General features: G+C 40.0%; 1 protein-coding gene across 2 annotated transcripts in view; it reads right to left on the bottom strand.

The window, feature by feature from the left end:
• Positions 1-19,493, bottom strand: part of WDR19 (WD repeat domain 19) — a 63,292-nt gene that overhangs the window by 35,959 nt on the left and 7,840 nt on the right. The window contains exons 1-12 of one of the 2 annotated variants that reach the window (XM_054688409.1): positions 17,622-17,838; positions 16,580-16,695; positions 13,114-13,229; positions 9,452-9,532; positions 8,240-8,352; positions 7,468-7,641; positions 4,127-4,197; positions 3,505-3,677; positions 3,305-3,419; positions 2,378-2,484; positions 1,541-1,663; positions 575-724 (exon numbers count right to left, since the gene is read on the bottom strand). In XM_054688409.1, coding sequence (XP_054544384.1) covers positions 575-724; positions 1,541-1,663; positions 2,378-2,484; positions 3,305-3,419; positions 3,505-3,677; positions 4,127-4,197; positions 7,468-7,641; positions 8,240-8,352; positions 9,452-9,532; positions 13,114-13,229; positions 16,580-16,688 — 1,332 coding nt within the window. In that variant the 5' untranslated portion in view covers positions 16,689-16,695; positions 17,622-17,838. Of the gene's footprint in view, positions 1-574; positions 725-1,540; positions 1,664-2,377; positions 2,485-3,304; positions 3,420-3,504; positions 3,678-4,126; positions 4,198-7,467; positions 7,642-8,239; positions 8,353-9,451; positions 9,533-13,113; positions 13,230-16,579; positions 16,696-17,621; positions 17,839-19,493 lie in introns of those variants that run through there. The other variant, XM_037530710.2, reaches the window with a different exon arrangement.

Raw genomic sequence — 19,493 nt, 5'->3', positions numbered from 1 at the left:
GAGATGTGCAGAAGAGGTGGGGAGCCCGGAGTGAGAGGATTCACAGAGACAGAGTGGGGAGCAGAACAGGCAGATCTACTGAAATACACTGCTGAGGGGAGCAATTGGCGAGACAGGAGAGGTCTGCTGCACCATGTGGGTTAGCTCCCTGGCAGGGGATCGAACTTGGGGATCTAACTCCTGCTGCAGTGGCTGGCGATAGCTTGATATGCTGAGACTTAACCCCTGAGCCACCAGGGAGGAAACCAGACAGGTACTATTATTAGCCCATTTTGCATACAAAGATACACAAATTTGCCCAAAGCCATACTATGTAGGACGTAAGGTTAAAGGTGTTTAACCTGTTTCATTAAAAATCCTCTATGGTACTGACACTATGAAAAATTGCAGAATAACAGAAAAGTTTTCTTGATATAAACAGCCATGAAAATGGATCACAGACATGATTATAAGTATTATAATCCTTGGTGCTTTTTAGGGGAAAATTATTTTATATATGCGTTTTATTTGAAAACACCTTTCTTCGCATACTGCATTTTAAAAAAACAAGCATTAAAATTTTTTCTAAACTTACTGGACAGTAGACAAATCCATCACTTTTTTCATCAATGAAAACTAATCTAGTCCCATTTGGGTCAGGAAAAATCTTTTTCACACCAACAGGATGTCGATAATCATTAACAAATTGCCAGTCTTCGATGTAGAAGTATTGAATAACACCAGTCTAAAAAAAAAGGCCAAAGAGAAAGGTTGTCAATAAATACTTATTTTTAACATTATATTAAACATACTTCCTAATTTGAAGAGAAAAAGGTCATCTCTGTTATACAGAAAGACTGTAAAGGGTATTTTACATAATGTGCAAGGTACAGACCCAAGGAAATACCCTAAGTCCTCACTTAAAGTGTGAAAAGCAATGACTTTTACCAAATTCACTGAATTCTTTTAGAGAAGAACCAAGGTAACAGGTAGAATATGCTTTGAAAAATCCTTGAAAACTTTTACAAGTAAAAGATGCTATTGCTCTATTTATATTTATGACCATGTGGTTAATGTAAAGTCAGAGGTGAAGGGTAGTGATGGTTCAAAAGACCAAGAGATTAAAGCAGGATTCTCAATATTCAAATAATTTTAATATTCTTTAATTGCCTACTAAATACAGGCACTGCAGATCTAAAGTTGAAAGAGGTGTCTGTCACCAAATGAAATCTTTAAGATATCCAGGTAAGGAGAAAATGAGGCTTGGAGGGGTTAAGCAAAAGCTAGCAAGGAATAGAGCTGGTAATTTAGATCAGATTTTCCAGACTCCAAAGTCTGCCCTTTTCCTCACTATGCCCTCAAAATTACTTAATATCACCGAAGCACTTGAGACTAACAAATCATGCTACCTCTATAATCTCTGTAAGTATAATTTATATTCTATAATTATAAATGCTATCTTTGTGTAATATATACAAGTAAAATTATTGTATGCACACATATAATCCATTATATTACAAAGTGAAATGAGATATTCTCTGTTATTAAAAAAAATACATACGTCTGTACCATAGATGAGGAAATCAGCAGTTAAGGCATGACATAAAATACGGCACTTATCATCCACTGCTGGGAAGAGTCGAGTTTCACGTTCTTCTTGAGTATCTAAGATTTCACTTTCTATCTAAAATGTAAAGAAAAAATAGTGACTCAGATTTACTTGAGTAAATCTGGTCTGAGTATTTAGAGAGTAGGCTAGGGGTTTTTCTTAATTTCAACTAAACAGACTCGCAAGGCAAGCACAGACCCATTTACTCAGAAAGGCATAGCTAGGCCTATGGCATGTGGAGGCGGCCCTCTGAGTGGGGCTGGTCTTTGCTGCAGTGGCTGCAGCTGTCTAAGAGTTCATCTCCTTGGCTTCCCAGATGTGAAGAGCCAAGAAACAGATGTGGGATGCCCTGGGTTAGGAGCCCCTTCTTCCTGGTGCCAATAAGACTTGAATAGCTCAACAGGCTTAGTTTCAAGGGCTCCCACAGTAACATGTTCAAACAGAAGCCAATGTACCCCAGGAAACCTGGAGGTCTGACATTCCCATTGGGTTTCCACAGCTCATTTAGCATTCCTTCTGCTCTGCAATTTACCAACAGGGTCCTTTCTACCCTGTGCAGTGCTGTGCCATGCTGAGAATAGCACAGGTGATATTTTGTCATGTTCTGGGGAACAGAACTAGAAAGCTTGTTGAACATCTCATGCAGAACGAGACAGTTTTGTTAATCCTGCCTTCCTATCTAGTCTGTGCATCATTGCCTCCTGGCCAAAGTTCTCCATAGTTAGACATTAGGTTGTTCATTGTCATCATTAGCTAAGCAGGCCTCTGGGACACCAAAATCATACTTACCAGATGTAACTGGACTTTGCCTTCAAAAAGCGCAGCAGCATAATCAGAATGAAGGCAAACGCTGGTGACCGTCCCCAGATATTCCATATCTTTCAATTTTTTAACAGCTGTGGAAATTTTTTATAAAGTATACATTGATGCATACATAAAATTATCTCACATAAACATTTTACAAATGATTTTTAAATGCCTGCCTTTGCAAGGAGAGTCTGAACCAAAAATTTTTAGCCATTCTAAAGAAAATCTCAGATCATCATCAATTTGCCATCAGCAATCCCCTAATGGTTCACATAAAACAAAGTAATTGAAAACAAAAGCACAAGCCAAATAAAAATTAAATCTTAATGACAACAAACTTGATGGTATCTATCTGAGGAGGTTCCTTGGGCTTAGCCTACTAGGAGGGAAAACGGATCAGTGGTGGAGGAGGGAGGGCAGAGCATAGAGAAGGTCTCCTTCAGATGCTGAAGGTCCTGACGCAAAAAATACAAGCGGGGAGGGCCCACCACTTATCCAGTGCCCACCGCCCTGACAGGTGCCTAGTGTGGGCAGCAGAGCACATACTTTGTCACTTCATTTTCCTCATCACCCATAAAAGTAGAAGAATCCTCATTTTCCAGGTGGATAAACTGAAGCACAGAGAGATCATTTGTAAATGGTCACCCAGCTAACAGAGGCAGAGGGAACTTGGAATCCGGGATTCTCTAGCTCTAAAGTTTATATCCTGCTCACTGCGCCGCGGTGTCTTGAAGACAGAGGCAGAGAATAAAACCTTACACAAAAATTTCTGAGGACAAAACCTCATAAGCTAAACAAGATTTCTGAAAAAAAAAAAAGCAGCGAAAAACTTGGCTGTAAAGAAACTTGCCGTCCTTCCTAATCACAAGATATTACATGCGACATCAGGAAATCTGGCTTTTGACTTGCCATTCTTTCCAAGGACATAAAACCAAGCTCGGTTATTCATCCCCACAGCCAGATGGTAGAGTCCGACGGCCACGAAGCTGGGTTCCACGTCCACGGCAACGGTGATCGGTAGCTCCTGGGAGACAGAACAGCAGCAGCGGTAAATCAACTGCTAAGACTTTTAATGAGTAAGTGAAATTTAAAGACCAGTGTCTCCATACTCCTTCGACGGGGTTGGCGACGGTGACCTCGAGGAGGGAGGTGAGATACGCGATCCTCGTGCTGCAGGCGTCCCCCAGGATGGGGAGCTTGGTGAGGAAAACATGGAGGGAACCCCTTTGGGTGGACAAGGCCAGCAGCTGGCCATCATCTGTCCAGGACAAGGTGCCCAACCCTGGAATAATGGATAAAAGAAAGGATTAGTCAAAAAGAAATACATTGTTCTAGGCAGACAAGCAAGTATTTTCACTTAAGCTACCAGAATCATGAAATCTACCAAATGTTTTAATTTTTTTTATATAGCATATAGACTAGGAAATTCACCATGGATTTTTGGCACGTGAACACGGGCACTAGTCACTCAATTTTGGTTCAAACGGAAAGTGCATAAAATTTTAGATTTTACAATTGGAATTGGGATAAAATTTACTATTAATCTTTGACTCAAAGTGGACTAATCCATCTAGCCAAGGTGTAGGACTCAACGTAATTACTAAAATAAGGAGGTTATTTTTGGGAACTCTAGTTCCCTAAACGATGTAATGAATGCAAATCATACAATAATAAGCATATTAATCTCTAGAATTAGAAAAAAAGGTCTATCTGCTTTAGAAAAACCAATACCTTTATTTTCATCATCCAGGTTGATTATGGCATACATGTCTTTTAATTCTGACAATTCATGGATTTTAATGCTGAAAAGGAAAAAAGGTTTTAAATATATATATAAAAATAAAACATGAACATTAGTTAAAATCGTTTTGTTCACAATTATAAGTAATGGAACAGGTGCATGATCTTCAAAAAAGGGATACACAGGATGAGCTACTTGGTTAAGGTAAGAAAATATTAGAACTTCTATTAAATTATAACTTTAAATTTTTCTGTGGTAGGGGGAAGGGAGGGCTTTGCCCAGCTTGGTTCTCTGATCTACAGCTTCAGGAATAAGGAGGTTTAAGTGGACTCGAAGAAACGATTGAACAGAAAGACTTTCTCCCGAGCAGTATTAATTACAAGGTAAAATAGGTTTCTCCTTGCAGAGTTCTCTGCTGCCCCCTATGTGCCTCTGCTCCAGGTAGTTCATTCATAACACCCCCTCCGACCACCCCACCTTGCAAAAGAGAGTATTGGTTTCCCCCACTATCCCAAACTAGAATGTTTCAATTTTTTTGATGATTTGATATTTTTTGAGTTTGGGGATACATTAATTTATACAAAGAAAATTTTGAGCATATCAAACCCCCAAATAACCTACTGATTCATATCAAACAGACCACACTGCTTCCACCTAGTGGGGAGAACTGCATAATAGAAAGAGCTTATGCTGAAAGCTCTGAAAAACGGGAGCATTGCCACTTCAGCGTCACCAGGGAGAACAGGCAGCTAAGGCAAAGGAAAGCTCCGCAGCACAAAGCTGGGACCTACGATTTTTCTTGTTGCACCAATTCTCTCCTGCCCTCTTCTCCTTTCTCCCCGTGTTTCCCTCTTACATATTTTCTCTCATTGTTTGCATTTAACTTGTTATTGCAGGTCCACAGGCAGTTATAAGAATAGATGTTATGTAAGAATAGATCTTATGTTTCCTTTGCCTTTTTCCCAAATAGTAACATCTTGAGAAACTAGAGTATAATATCCTAATCTGTTATAGACCTTGATACAATCTATGAATCGTAGGCAGGTGCTCCCCATTTTGCTTGTTCGCACATCGTGTGCATGCCGGCGTGTGTCCGTGTAGTTTGCAATTTTACTGAGATCCAAAGCCACAGTCAACACACAAGAGTTTCATCACCATAAGGATGCCTGCCTTGCCCTTCTATAAACACACTTACCTCGCTCCTTCCTCCGCAACCCAGCCCAATCCCAGACCTTGGCCACTCAATAATATCTGTCCTTTATTTCTACAATGTTATGGTTTTAAGAATATTCTATAAATGGATTTATACAGTATGTAACCTCTGGGAATTTTTTTTCCCCCACTGAGCATAATTCTCTGGTGATGCATCCGGTTGTGTCTATCAATATAATTTGTTTCTTTTTATTACTGAGCCTAAGTCCATAGTATGGACGTGCAGTTTAACCATTCAACCACTAAAGGACAACTGGGTCATTTCTATTTTTTTTTTACTATTACAAATAAAACTGCTATAAACATTCATATTTATGTTTTTCTGTGAATCCAAGTTTTCCTTTCCCTGGGGAAAATGACCAAGAGTAGGGCAATGTGGTAATTACTTAAGAAACTGCCAAACTGCTTTTCAGAGTAGCAGCAGCATTTTCCACCTACCAACAATGTATGAGGTGTCCAGCTCTCCTCACTGTCAACAGCACTTAAAATTATAGCCTCTCTAATAGATGCGTGGTGATCTCTCTCTCCTTTTTTAAGAATTTATTTTGTCTAGAAGAACTGGGGTGTAGGCCAGAGGTGGAAGGTGTGTGAGAAGATTCACCAGAGACAGAGCGGTGAGCAGAACAGGTGGATCTACTGAAATGCACTGTTGAGGGGAGCAGGGGACAAGACAGGAGAGGTCTGCTGTGCCTTGTGGGTCAGCTCCCTGGGCAGGGATAGAACTCAGGCTGCCTTGGTGGTAGGCTGAGGCTTAGCCCCTAGGCCACAAGGGAGGCCTCATTATGGTTTTAATTTATATTTAATAGCTGGTAATGAACATCTTTTCATGTGTTTATCTCGTATTTGAAATCCTCTGCTGAAATCTGCATATCTTTTTGCCTATTTTCTAACTGGGTGGTTTTTTGTTTTTCACTTTTGAGTCTTGAGAGAGTTCTTTATATATTCTAGATGCTAGTTCTTTGGTGGATACATGGTTTGCAAATGTATTTTCTCATTTTGCTGCTTATTTTTTCATTTTCTTAACAGACTCACAGAGCAAGTTTTTCATTTTAATTTAGTCTAATTCACCTGTTTTTCCTTATACATATTTTCCATGCTTTCATCTAAAATTTTCAGTTTTACATTTTACATGTAAGTTCATGATCCATTTTGGGTTAATTTTTTACTGAGGTATGAGGTTATGTTTAGGTTCATTCTTTTTGCTTATGAAAGCCCATGAGATGCATGGTGATATCTCATTGTGGTTTTAATTTGCATTTAATAATTTGGAATGAACATCTTTTCATTGTTTATCTACCATTTGTACATCTCTTTGCTGAAATCTATATGCCTTTTGCCTTGTGCTTCCCACAACTGCACGTGCACCTGCACCAAGCAGGACACAGAAAAATAAGCAATTGGGGTGTGTGCCACTGTCTGAGGGTCACAACTCCAACAGGACAGAAAGGGTGTCCTCCATCAGCGTTTTGGGTGCCTCTGGGTCTCCAATACCACGTGAGTTGGCCTATTGGCTGCGGCATGAGAGAAGGGAAGAAAAGAAGAAAGTTGGGAAATTTCTCCAACAACAAGGGTTAGGAATTCTCTTCCTGTACCGAGTCAGAGCTAGAGGGCTTCTCCGGGGGCTCTCTGCTCTGGCGCCTACATCTGGATTTCAGGCTGCCTTGAGCACGAGCTGAGGGAAACTGAAGACAAATGAGAGACTCACCCCTGGTTCAGTGATACTTCAAGTTCTTCTTCTCTAATCTGCCTGTTACTATTTACTTTTCAGAGCCCTGAAATAGTTGTTCTATGATCCTGCCCAGGTTTTGTAGGTGAAGTTAGTGGGAGAAACAGGGTGGAGTGTGCTTACTTCATGTTACCCTGAAATACTTATTTTCTTTTTAAGATTGATTTTTCAAGTGTACTCTATTTTAGGTTTTGTATTTAGTACACTGTTAGCATTTTAGGCTTTGCCTTCAGTACTTAAAAGTAAAGGAGTCTTAGCAAATTTCAATTGCAAACATGTTCTAAGAGGGAAGGAAAGTAAGGATGACAGATTTATATTAACTATCAACATCTTGTTAAATCGTCTGAATATTCCTTACATAAGGTTTCCTGGGAATTTGGGAATATAACTTACCAGTTATCACCACATGTAGCAGCTTTGTTGAGGGTCTGTGATACTGCGATACTGGTTAGACTATCTTTATGTTCACGAGTCTGAAATACCTCTTTTCCAATTTCTTGCATGTGAGTAGAAATGACCACAAAAATTCCACGGGAAAAACCAATCATGATATAGCCATCACCACACCTACAGAGACAAAGGCCACAGTACCGTAGAGAGATTGATGAAATCTATATAATATAAACCTAGGTCACTTTAAAAAAAGGGGAGTGGGGACCTAAGATTAACTATCGTTGACAACACAGTAAATACATGAGTACCTTAAAACTAAGGAATTAAGGCCTCCCTGGTGGCTTGACGGTTAAAGCATCAGCACTATGAAGCTATCCGCAGCCACTGCAGCACGAGTTCAATCTCTGGCCAGGGAGCTACCCACATGGCACAGCAGATCTCTCCAGTCTCGCCCCCTGCTCCCCTCAGCAGTGTATTTCAGTCAATCTGCCTGTTCTGCTCCCCACTCTGTCTCTGGTGAATCCTCTCACCATACCCCCCCGCCGACCTCTGGCCTGTACCCCAGTTATTGTATGAATACTTAAAAAAAAAAACTATGGAATTACAGAATATAATTTATCAAGGGCCTCATTGCCAGAAAATATGCTAGGCAGCCTCACATACTAAGAAAAAGTTATATACAGAAATGAAAATGCCACAGAAAAAATTAAATATGACAATTATTAGGGGACAGCACATGGGTAGCCTTTAGTAATAAGTTTTCTGTACGCACCAACTGTAGCAGACGATGTTGCCATAGCACTGCTGAAATTCCAGGTGCACTGGGTTTTCTGGCTCACTCAGATTAAGAAGAAACAAAGTTTTCTTGCCAATCACCCCAATTATCTGCCAGAAAAAGATTATGAAATGAATCAGCACTTCATGAAAAGACTGATAAGCAAATCCAAAGAGACTAAATCTGATTTGTGAAAATAAAGAGCCAAATTTAGAAGTGTTAACTGTCATAGTTAGGAAGATAATAGTGTGACTAATTAAAAAACCACTTTTTTACTTTTAGTCTGGGAAGGGTCCTTGCCTTTCTATCTATCTGATCTCTCCTTTGGAGGATAGTAAAATAGGTGGGTGTAACAACTTTTTAAAATTCTCTCCACCTGCCATTAGAATACTGTGCAACACAGGGAAGTATGTCTGACACAGTTTCATGGAATTGAAGTCATATTTGGATACAGTCTTCCATGTTGAGACGCCAATCTGAGGTTGAGCCACCTGGGATTAGAGGCTCACACCAATGTGGATAATCTCGTTTGCCTTTTTACAGCAACATTTTCCATCACTTGCAGGTCCATATGGTGTCCCTCTCTGACTCCCACAAGTCAATACTTACCTGTGATTCTCAGTGGAAGGTATAATTGTGTTGGGAAGAGAAAAGAGAGTATCACTCATTTGGGGTGATTAAGGGTGATGGATATTGATTGATGGCCTTGATGCCAAAATTAAACATCAATTTAATGGTTTTTTAAGAAATAAAGAAACATTACTTCATTAAATACATTCATATGCTTGTGAAAATCATCTTGATTGCAGAATGTTATAATCTGGCAGGAAAATATCTCTGATGTGTTAAAATAAAAACTACAATTTCCAGCATTCTGGTCACCACATTTGGTAGGGTAAAAAAAAAAAAAAATCATACACAAAGCAAAGCTCATCTTTAGGAAGGAACCCCCACTGTTTTTGCTATCCTAAGAATGAGAAGAGCAATGCCAACTGTAACAGGAGGCTGTCTGTCTCATTTCCTGTGATACTGGCCAGCTGGCAGCAGCAAGAACAAACGTAGGCCTGAGAAGCTAGGGCTTACATTGGCCTAATCAGTGACGGGCTATAATTTATCAATATAGATTGAGTCATCCTAGAAAATGGAAACAGCATATTCTACAAATACTACAAATACAGTCTGGGCATGGATTTGACTTAAAATTCCTACTGTGCTTTCGGCAGCAAAGTTTCGGTCATCAGTCTTCATCATGGAAAACTGCATGTCGCTGGGTTCTGACCGCACTGGTGTCTGTGGAAGTAAAAATAATATCACTGTGAATAAACCCAATAAGCAAATTAATCCTGAATATTACTAAAGCAAGTGATTTGCTCTTATTTCATTTCTGTTATATGCTGGACAATTAACTTGAAAATCCCAAGCCTACACACATTGAGAAATTCAGGATGAAACAGAACCCATATCTTATTAAATGGATAGATAAGCTTGAGAGAAGGTAAAGGAAATTTCCAGGGACCATTACAAAGTTCAAACAACACCAAAGTGTATGCAGAAAAAGTATATGCAACACCAAAGTGTATGCTCCAGTAGCCAGAGCAGCTGGGAAAGAGAGAATGAAATAACCTGTCTGACCTGGACTAACCTCTCAATCAGAAAAAAACTGAAAAAGTTCTTTTCAAGTGAAAGAGTTACCCCTCTATAGCCATGATGGTCTGAGGTTGGTGTGGATATTCTGAGTGGTCTAAAATGCCCTGGCATGTTTGTTAAAAACAAATTCAAAGCTTCTTCCCAGAACTGCAAAAAATTTCCACAGATCAGCCCTGCTAAAAATGAGCTCACAATTCAAAATAAGAAAACTCACAATAAAACAATCCATCAAGGGCAAGAGTCAGTAGATTTAAAAATAATAAAATTATTAGAGATCATGAAATACTTTAAAATAATGAGAAAAGAAGTAGAAGGACTTATAAGAGAAAAGAAAACACCCCCACCCCTTTTTCAAGTCCAGGAAGATTTTTTTAAAATTTTTTTTTAAAGATTTATTTATTTATACAAGCACTGGGTATAGTCAGAAGCACGGGAGGGTGAGAGAATTCACCAGAGCAGGGAACAGAACAGGCAGACTTGATGAAATACACTGCTGAGGGGAGCAGCAGGCGCGGCAGGAGAGGTCTGCGCGCCATGTGGGACCCTTGCTGGAGGCCAGGGATCAAACCAGTACTGCAGAGGCTGCGGGCAGCTTCACAGCCCAGCGCTCAATTGCTGCGCCACCAGGGGAGGCCCAGTCCAGGAAGATTTTTAAAAGAACTACAAAGTGCTTTCTAAAAATAAAAGAATTATTAAAATAAAAAACCTCGATGGGATAGACAGAAGATAATACAAACTTGAAGAAATAAGTGAACTGATTTGAAGAAATTATCCAGAAGTTTGCACACAGTGATAGTGATAAACCTACAATAGACAGATTAAAAGAGAGATGCTCCAGAAAGTCACAACAGAAAGCACGAAAGGTAATCTTTATAAAAATAATGACTAAGAATTTTCCAGAGCTGATGTGGATTAAGGAAGCAAGACAAGTCCTCAGCAGGATCAACAGAAATAAATCCATACAAGTAACATTGGAGTGATCTGCACAAGGGCATAAACAATTCAGAGAAAACACGCAGAGCAGCAGTACTTATGACGGCACGTCGCTAACCCCACGCCAGTGTAGCAGTCGCTTGATTTTGAACATACACTTCTTAGGGATTATAAACAGGAAACAGTTATCTTACATGCAAATAATGGCTGGATAGTAGTGGTGTCCTGGGAAATTATGTGGAAAAATATTCTAAGGCCATGTCTTGATTGGGGGGGATGGCTTAGAGGGAGATGCTCATGTCTCTGGATGATGTGTGCTATGGACATAATAGAGGAAGCTGTTGCATGTGTGCCATGTATCCAGCATTCTAAGTCACCAATATAGAACCATCCAAATTATAAGGTTTCCAGAAATATTTTACAGCATGCCAGATTAATCTTCCTGAAGGACTCCTGTAATCGTGCTGTGGTTCTGCTCAGTGGGGTTGAGTTAGTTTCAGCCAGTCCAATCTTGAACAAACCATGAACAAACTCTAATAAGTTTTTCCTTTTATCTTTGTTCACGCTGCTCTGCTTGGATTGAATGGGAGAGACGGCCAAATGCCCAGTGGCCTCCTCTGGACAAGTTTTAGCAGCGCGCGTGGTCACTTACAAATAGACTGCATTTGCAGTTTCCCCGGCAGCAGTGCAGAGGACCATATGACCAGGCTCTAGTCACATGGAATGAATAGAAACAATGACGGCTTCTTCCAGATCTTCCCCTTTACAAATTTCTTGCTCTGCAGGTGTGGAGCTGGCAGGCTTGCTTAATCATGCAGATAAGGGCAAAACATCCCAGAGAATGGTAGAGCAAGAAATTGGAAGTGGGGATTCTGTACCACCTGGTGAAGCAGAGATACAGGACCTTCCCACCTTTGAGGGGGAAAAAAACCAGCCCACTACCATATTTTTAGTGTCCCTATAAATCTGAATCTCTGTTCCCACAGTTTACCCTACACCCCAAGGGGTTCAGAGCACCTCTCTTTTAAAGACTCATAATCCAACTTCGGTGATCAACTCTCTCCCCTATAGAGGAAATGCAATAGGATTTTTAAGCAATGCTATAGAATTGGAACTTAATCCTGTAGGCCACGTGTATCTGATGATAGTTTTGTTTCTTTGAGGGTAGGGACCTGTGGTGGGCAGCCCTAAGTTGGTCTGGGATGATCTTCATCTTCAGGATTTTATGCCTGTGTATAACCCTCTTTCCTACGCCCTTGAGTGTGAGCTAGATCTGGTGACTCACTTCTAGAGAACAGAGTCCAACAGAATTGATTCTGAGATCAGGTTATTTATTGGGAGATTGTGGTTTAAGACTCAAATGGCTGCTCTTGCTCTCTTGCCAGCTGATACACTGGAGGTGAAGAAATCCCTGTGGCAAGGAAATGAGGCAGGAAATAGCCAGAGAGGATGTGGGCCCCTGAGTCTAACAACCTGTCTGTCAACAAACAGGTGAGAACCTGAAAATAGATTTGCCCCCAGCCAAGCCCCTGGATGAGACTGAAGATCTGACCAATAAAATGGTTGGTCTTATGAGACACCCTGAGGGACAAGCACCCAGCTCATCTGCATCTGGGTTGCTTACCCACAAAAACTATGAAATTTTCATTTTAACTGCTAAATTTGGGGGCTAATTTGTTGTGTGGTGATAATATAGGGCCATATCTCATATTTCTTCTAAAAGTATAAAGCGCAAAGCCATCCACATAGTAGGGATTCAAAGGCAGCACTTGTCAATATTGCTCTAGAAATGCTAAGTCATAAGCCAAGAAACCAAAGTGAAATTTTCCCATTACGTATTGGTAATACAAATTCCTTTGAGGAGGAACAACTGAAGAGCTAATCATATTTGAACAGCAGTAAAATTTAACACTAAAATTAAATTTCATTAGGGTTAGTTTGAAATTAATCTAACATATCAACTAAAGAATAAGGCTGCCCAGAATCTAAGTGCAGTTATTAACATTCATATTGTAAATATATGTATCTAAAATAAGAGTTATTTCAAATATACTGCAGAATTGATACTCCATGCTAACACTAAAAGAAAGAAATGAACAAAGGAGGATATTTAGATAAGTATTCATATTAAAGAAAACTGTTCTAATATCCAAAAAGAAGAGTGAAGTTTAGACTATGAGGTTAGTATATACATATCTCAGAGATTAAAATTCTACAGATTAGTTTGACAGGCACATTTTATTTGGGGGACATTTTCAAATATATCAGATCAAAGTGCTGTTTCTGTTTACCTGTCTTATCGTGTCACCTTCCTGGTTACTAACTGTGATCATTTTATCTTCACCACCTAAAGCAAGCAGATTTTCTGCATTCCAACATCCACATGTGATTCTCTTAGTATGTTTTCCTGTAAAAGAGATTTTTGTACAGACACATGGATTTCTCCCAAAAACAAAAACAAAAACCTCAAATCTGTTATGTCAGTCTAAAAGTCTAATATACCATGGAAATAAAATAGACAAGGAGTTTAAACTCTCATCAAAGCTGTTAGTATCTAAGCGACCTTATTTAAGATAATTACAAGTTGTAATACAGACAATGGTATAGAAAGGCAATAAATACCACATGCCAGCTTTTTTTGTGGACATGAGCATAAATGCTAAGAGAAAAAAGAATTCCACTCTTTGAGAAGTATGTTTACCATCTAACCAAATTTGTAACAATGACCTAAGAAAAGTAAATACCAAAACACTGAAGTTATCTGTAAGGTCTTCATCTTCATAATGTGACTAAAGGATTATAATGATTTGTGATAATACTGAGGTACAAATATGGGTGCACCTTATTGAGCCTTATGTTAAACATTCAGTCACTTAGCTCGAGACTGATATTCGATAATTACTAAGTAATAGGAAACCTTTTTATTGAGCAATCTAGTCAATGCACAAACTACATTTTGCGGGGCAAATCACATGCTTCAGAAGGGCATCTGCTGAAGGTCCTGGGATTGATAAAATACTCAAGTCCTAAGGTTAATTAAGGATACAGCTTCTGGGAGCTAACTGCCTAGATATGAATCTCAGCTCTACCACTTACTGCAAAACCTTGGGTAAATTACTTAATCTTTCTATTTCTAAGATCATGCATAAATTGTGGATAATAATAGTAGGGCTGGGGATCAAATGAGTTAAAACACTTAGAGTGCCAGGTAGACAGGAAATGCTATATATTTGAGCTGTTATTGAGAGAAGAAACCATGTCCATTTTATTCTTTGTGCCCCTACAGTCCCTATAGAAGCAAGTTCTAAACAGTCGTACATAAGCAGGCTGAGGCATGAGTGTGTTAGAGGCTCAACAAGGAAGACAGTGTGACTGCAGTAGAGAAGTGAGGAGACCTGGGCACGAGATGAAGTCAGCATTTGCAGGTGCCAGGCTTTGGAGGGCTTGGTAGACTACCATGAGGACTCTGGCTTTGACTCTAGGTGAGAGAGAAAACTGTTGGGAGGGTTCTGAGCGCAAGACCCACGCTAGCCTCTAGGTTGAGAAAACTGTACAGCTGGGCAGAAGCTGAATTGAGATTGGTTAAAAGAGTGCAGAAATTCCGAGGGTAGATGAGTAAAGCACACACACCATGGTAGTAGGAGAGGCGGTGAGAACAGGCGACTCTGGAGCCATCTGCAGGTAGATGCCGCCAGGTATGTAGACAAAGTAAATATGGAGAGTATGCAAAAGAGAAGAGTAAGGGTGATGATACGAAGATTCAGCCCGAAGACCTGAAAAAGGATGGGATATCTTCAGTGGGAGAGACAGAACTGTGGGTCAAAGGGTCTTAGAGATACTAAATTTGAAGTGTGTTTTAGACTTAGGAGATGCTGAGAAGCATCTGGATGTTTGAGTGTGAACTTTGAAAGAGAAAAATATGGACATCGTCAGGCTAGTATTTCAAACCAGGAGTCCAGAAACAAATGTAAAGGGAATATTCAGAGAGAGACGGGGGTATATAAGAAATTTTGCTCACCATAGATTAAGGGATTTGAGTGGTACATTGTAATGGGGTGTCCAAAGAAATGGGCAAGAGGATGGGAAAAGAGCACACAAGAAATGTGGAAAGATGCCAAAAGCAAACTTCTTTTTATACCCAAGAAAGGGAGGAGAAAATCTTTCCTGCTTCTTCCTATATAACTCAAAGCCCTATATAACTCCAGGACTCAGAATTCAGGTTAGTCTTAACATCAGTAACAACAGTTAATGCATTCTTTGTGCCTTTGCACAGTGTCCTGGGCACTTTACCTGTATTTACTCATTTCATTAATATTAACTCAGAGTTAATCATTCGAACCACATTTTTGGGAGGCTGGCAATGTTTAGTTAAACTGTAGTAAATGGAATTCACGCATCTCAGAATCACACAAAATGAAAACTGCCTCTTCTGGTCTAGTTCAAGGAAACAAATCAGTGTAAGATGAAACAAGGGAACAGATATTCAGCTGCTGTGAAATGCTGACAGGTCATGCATGCTACCATGTAGCTACCACCAAAGTAGATGGGCTTGGGCTTAGGGCAGTAACTTAAAAGGGGGAAAAGGCATAGCCACGCATCAGCTACTCTGCCAGAGGCAACCATCTATTTAAAGGACCTCCGACGTGGAATCAACCTGAATCTTCTCAGGCTTATTGTACAGTCTTAATAAGACTGAGCAGAATCAACACCCACATTCCATACAACATCGCACATAGAATCATGTATACATGACAAATACCTGATAAAATCATCACATTTTCATAAAGATCTCCTCATATGTCAAGTGTCAAAATTTCTAGGGCTGAGAAGTTAACTGGTAGGACTACCCACAGATGAAGTGGGATACAGAAAATACCTACTGAGGTCAAACAGACTCATTTGTGTGGTGATTACTGATTTTTGTAACTCAAATTTTTTAGTTTTAATTTTTCAGATGGATCAATGACACTATTGTTTAGCTGGAGCACAAAAATATTAATACTAAAGATACACAAAAATGTGGAAATAATCTGAAATGATTAAATGTCCTTAACTGAAAGGCAAAATCTCATGTATTCTGTGGGCACTATTATCTCCACAGTTTCTTAGCAGTAAACTAGTCAATTCCTTTTTCTGGCCACCTGGATGCAACTTAGCTCACTAGTCCCCCACTCACAGCATGATAGCAGATAAAATTGAAAAGAAGTGATACCATTTTTTTTCTTTGAAATTTCTGGGCAGATGCTAGGTGGGGGAGTCAGACTGAACAAGAGGAGCAAGCATGGAGCAAACACAAACACCCTCAAGTCATATGCCTGGAGGCAAATAAATATATAGTCTACACCTAGACAAAATTGGTGTTGGTGGAGAGTGAGGGGTCAGAATTAGGGATCTGAATACATCCTCTCCAAGTAGGCACCATATGTTTCAGTGCATCAACTGATGTGTTGATATGAATATGGGTTGTTCTGTGTCAACAGCTACAACCTGGGTGAGAAAGGGACATACAGAAGCCAAGTTATGAATGGACTGGTGTCCAAACACTCACGCTGACATTAGTAACTTAGCCTGTGCAGCTTGGAACATTTACTAGGCCATGAAGAAGGATCTTCTAGTTTAGCTGTATGGGAGGCTTGACCAGACGAGTCTTTCTAGTACATAATTTTCCTTGCAATATCAGGGAAGTCTGAAGCATTAAAATTTATATTTATGTAAAGCATTTCAAATATTCAGCAGTGTTCTCAGCTATAAACCTACCAAGGACAGGAATCTTTCGAGATGTCTGACGATTATAAATGAGCAAATTTCCTTTAACAGTCCCAACAGCCAGGAAACTTCCAACTTTTGACCAAAGAAGAAAAGACATTTGATCCCTGTAACATTAAGAAATAAATTACTAAACAAAATTCAGAATCATCATCTTTAAATAGTTCTTTCCACAAAAAAAAAGTTATTTCATGAATAATCGTAACATCACTTAGAGACTGAAATACAAAATTACAACTTAATGGTTTAAGGACAAAGACAAATTGCTAAGGACATTCTGGAGAGACTATAAGAGGACCTTACAGTCAGTTAGACTTAAAATATAAACGTATAATGAATATAGACTTCGATTCAGTCATGATGGAACCTCAAGCTTCATGAGAAGACATTGTGAGATAATTGTTTATCTGCCTACTAATGATATTATCTGTAGAATTGGTCAAAAAAATCTTAAGGAATTATGACACCTTGGGCTTTAAAGCAAGAATCCAATAAAATGGTACATTACATTAGAAAAATCATTGGGAATTCATGACCTTAGAAAGGACATGTATCTTCCAGTGCAGTTACAAGAGTAGCTCGGGAGGAGGCAGAATGCATCACCTGTTCTGTGCACTCTAGGACTCCCAGGCTAAGCTTTCATACAATTCCTTAATAAGGGACTCAGGACTCCTCAGAGAATAGCTCATTCCAGATACTGAAGAAAGAAACCACAAGGGGGGCCTCACTGGTGGCACAAGGGGGTTAAGTCTTAGCATTATGAAGCTATCAGCAGCCCCTGCAGCACCAGTTCAATCCCCGGATAAGGAGCTGATCCACATGGTGCAGCAGACCTCTCCTGTCTCGCTCGCTGCTCCCCTCAGCAGTGTATTTCAGTCAATCCACCTCTTCTGCTCCCCACTCTGTCTCTGGTGAATCCTCTCACCTCCTTGCACCTCTGGCCTACACCCCGGTTCTTGTGTGCATAAATAAAATAAATCTTAAAAAAAAAAAAATCACAAAGGGCAGAGAAAAGAAGTCTTGAAAATGCTACCTCAATACCAGCACCAGCTGGGGATTCTGGAAAGGCCAGTTCTCAGATCCCACCCCAGCTTTACAGAAGGAGAAACTCAAGGGGAGGCACGCAGCTGGCTGTGCCTCATAAGCGTATCAGGCAACTCCCCGAAGCTCAACTTTGAGAGTCACTGACAGACCGTGCTGCTCTTCACAGAGAGCAGCAGACTTCCAGAATGTTGATGACATAAAAGGAGGACAAAGAGTAAAGGACATTCTTTTGGTTAAATAGGCTAATTTGGACAATTACAAATGACATTTAATTGGAACAAGCTGTACTTTGAAAGACTATAAGAGCAAAATTGAAAAACAAAAATCATTTAAAATACATGAAAAATTAGTTTTAATGATAGACAAACAGAATACAAGGTAGTTAAATAATTCATTTTAGTAAAAGTGTTAATCAAGTATATACAAAAGATAAATAGACATGTTTCTCTATCAGCTTAAGCAAATATGGCAGCCAAAAACATGCCTCTCAGCAAGTGGAACTGACTAAGGGCCCAGCTCCGTGGCACTGGTACCCATCACCTCAAAGCACTGGGGCCACGCCACCCCAAGCTGCTCCACACAGGGCCTGCGCCGGGCAGGGAGAGAAGAGGGGTAGTCCAGTCCCAGGAGACACAGGATTCCCAGAATGAGGGACTTAGGTCAAAGATTCCCTTAGTTGAACTTTCCTACATTCTGCTCACCTGAGATGTTTCTATCCAATCTTTCTCCCTCCCTCATCGCCTTCACAGGGATCTGAGATGCACTGAGGTCTGATGGCTCCTCTAACCTCCTCTAACCTCACTCTTATGTTCCCTCACAGGCATCCTGTAATACATCTCACTCATTGCACCCTGTTTTGGAGTCTGCTTCTTAGAAAGCATCAGTAAATAGAACTGTGAATGAGTTAATACTACCAAGGAAAAGAGGAATGACATGACAAGAACATGGCCGGCCACCTATAACAACAGTGTAACGTTAAGTCCACACAATAATTTATCAACACTGTCGCACAATTAGGAAGAGGATTAAACTGCATTTTTCAAGATCAAGTCACTAAATGTCCTCAAAAGAACTAACTGAACAGACTCCATCACACTCCTCTCAAGAGAGAGGGCCTTGAGAAGGCCCTGCACGCTAAGAAACTAGGGCCTATGTAAGTTCACAGTAATGCGAAAGGATCAGGCCAAGGTATAATAATCAAGTGTATTTCTGGCCAAGCAAAACTGAAAGAATAAAATGTTCTAGAAAGTGCAACAAGCTACAATGCAGTGTGAACTATGTGAAAGGCACACGCTGATATGACAACTGAAAGTCACCCTGTAAGGAAGCTGAGTGGGATGATTGGTGCTCAGGAGTCAGTGGCCTTGGGAAAATGTCCCATGATACGACCAGGCATCAATTGGCTGATGAAGCAGATGTTGTATTTAGAATTTTCTCTGGAAAGCTTGCTGTTTCCCAGGTACATAGCTAAATGATCATTGATTTAATCCCACATAAATCTTAAGAAGATGTAAAAATATACTTCAACCATTGTGTTAACACAATAATTTTAGATAAGTAACATTGTAGGAAGTTTTGCAATAATTATATTTGAGGGTCTCCCTGGTGGCCTAGGGGTTAAGTCTCAGTGCTATCACCACTGTGGCCTGAGTTAGATTCCCGGCCAGGGAGCTACCCACATGGTGCAGCAGATGTCTCCTGTCTCACCCATTGCTCCCCTCAGCAGTGTATTTCAGCAGATCTGCCTGTTCTGCTCCCCACTCTGTCTCTGGTGTATCCTCTCATATGCCTGGCATATACCCTACTTCTTCTATGCAAAAATAAATAAAATCAAATTAAAAATATATTTGATTTTTTTTGT

This window comes from Talpa occidentalis, unplaced genomic scaffold (genome assembly GCF_014898055.3).
Source record: "Talpa occidentalis isolate TD23 unplaced genomic scaffold, MPIMG_talOcc4v2.1 talOcc4.6, whole genome shotgun sequence".
Taxonomy (NCBI): domain Eukaryota; kingdom Metazoa; phylum Chordata; class Mammalia; order Eulipotyphla; family Talpidae; genus Talpa; species Talpa occidentalis.
The sequence above is the reverse complement of the archived record's forward strand: the minus strand, read 5'-3'. Positions and strand labels throughout refer to the sequence as shown.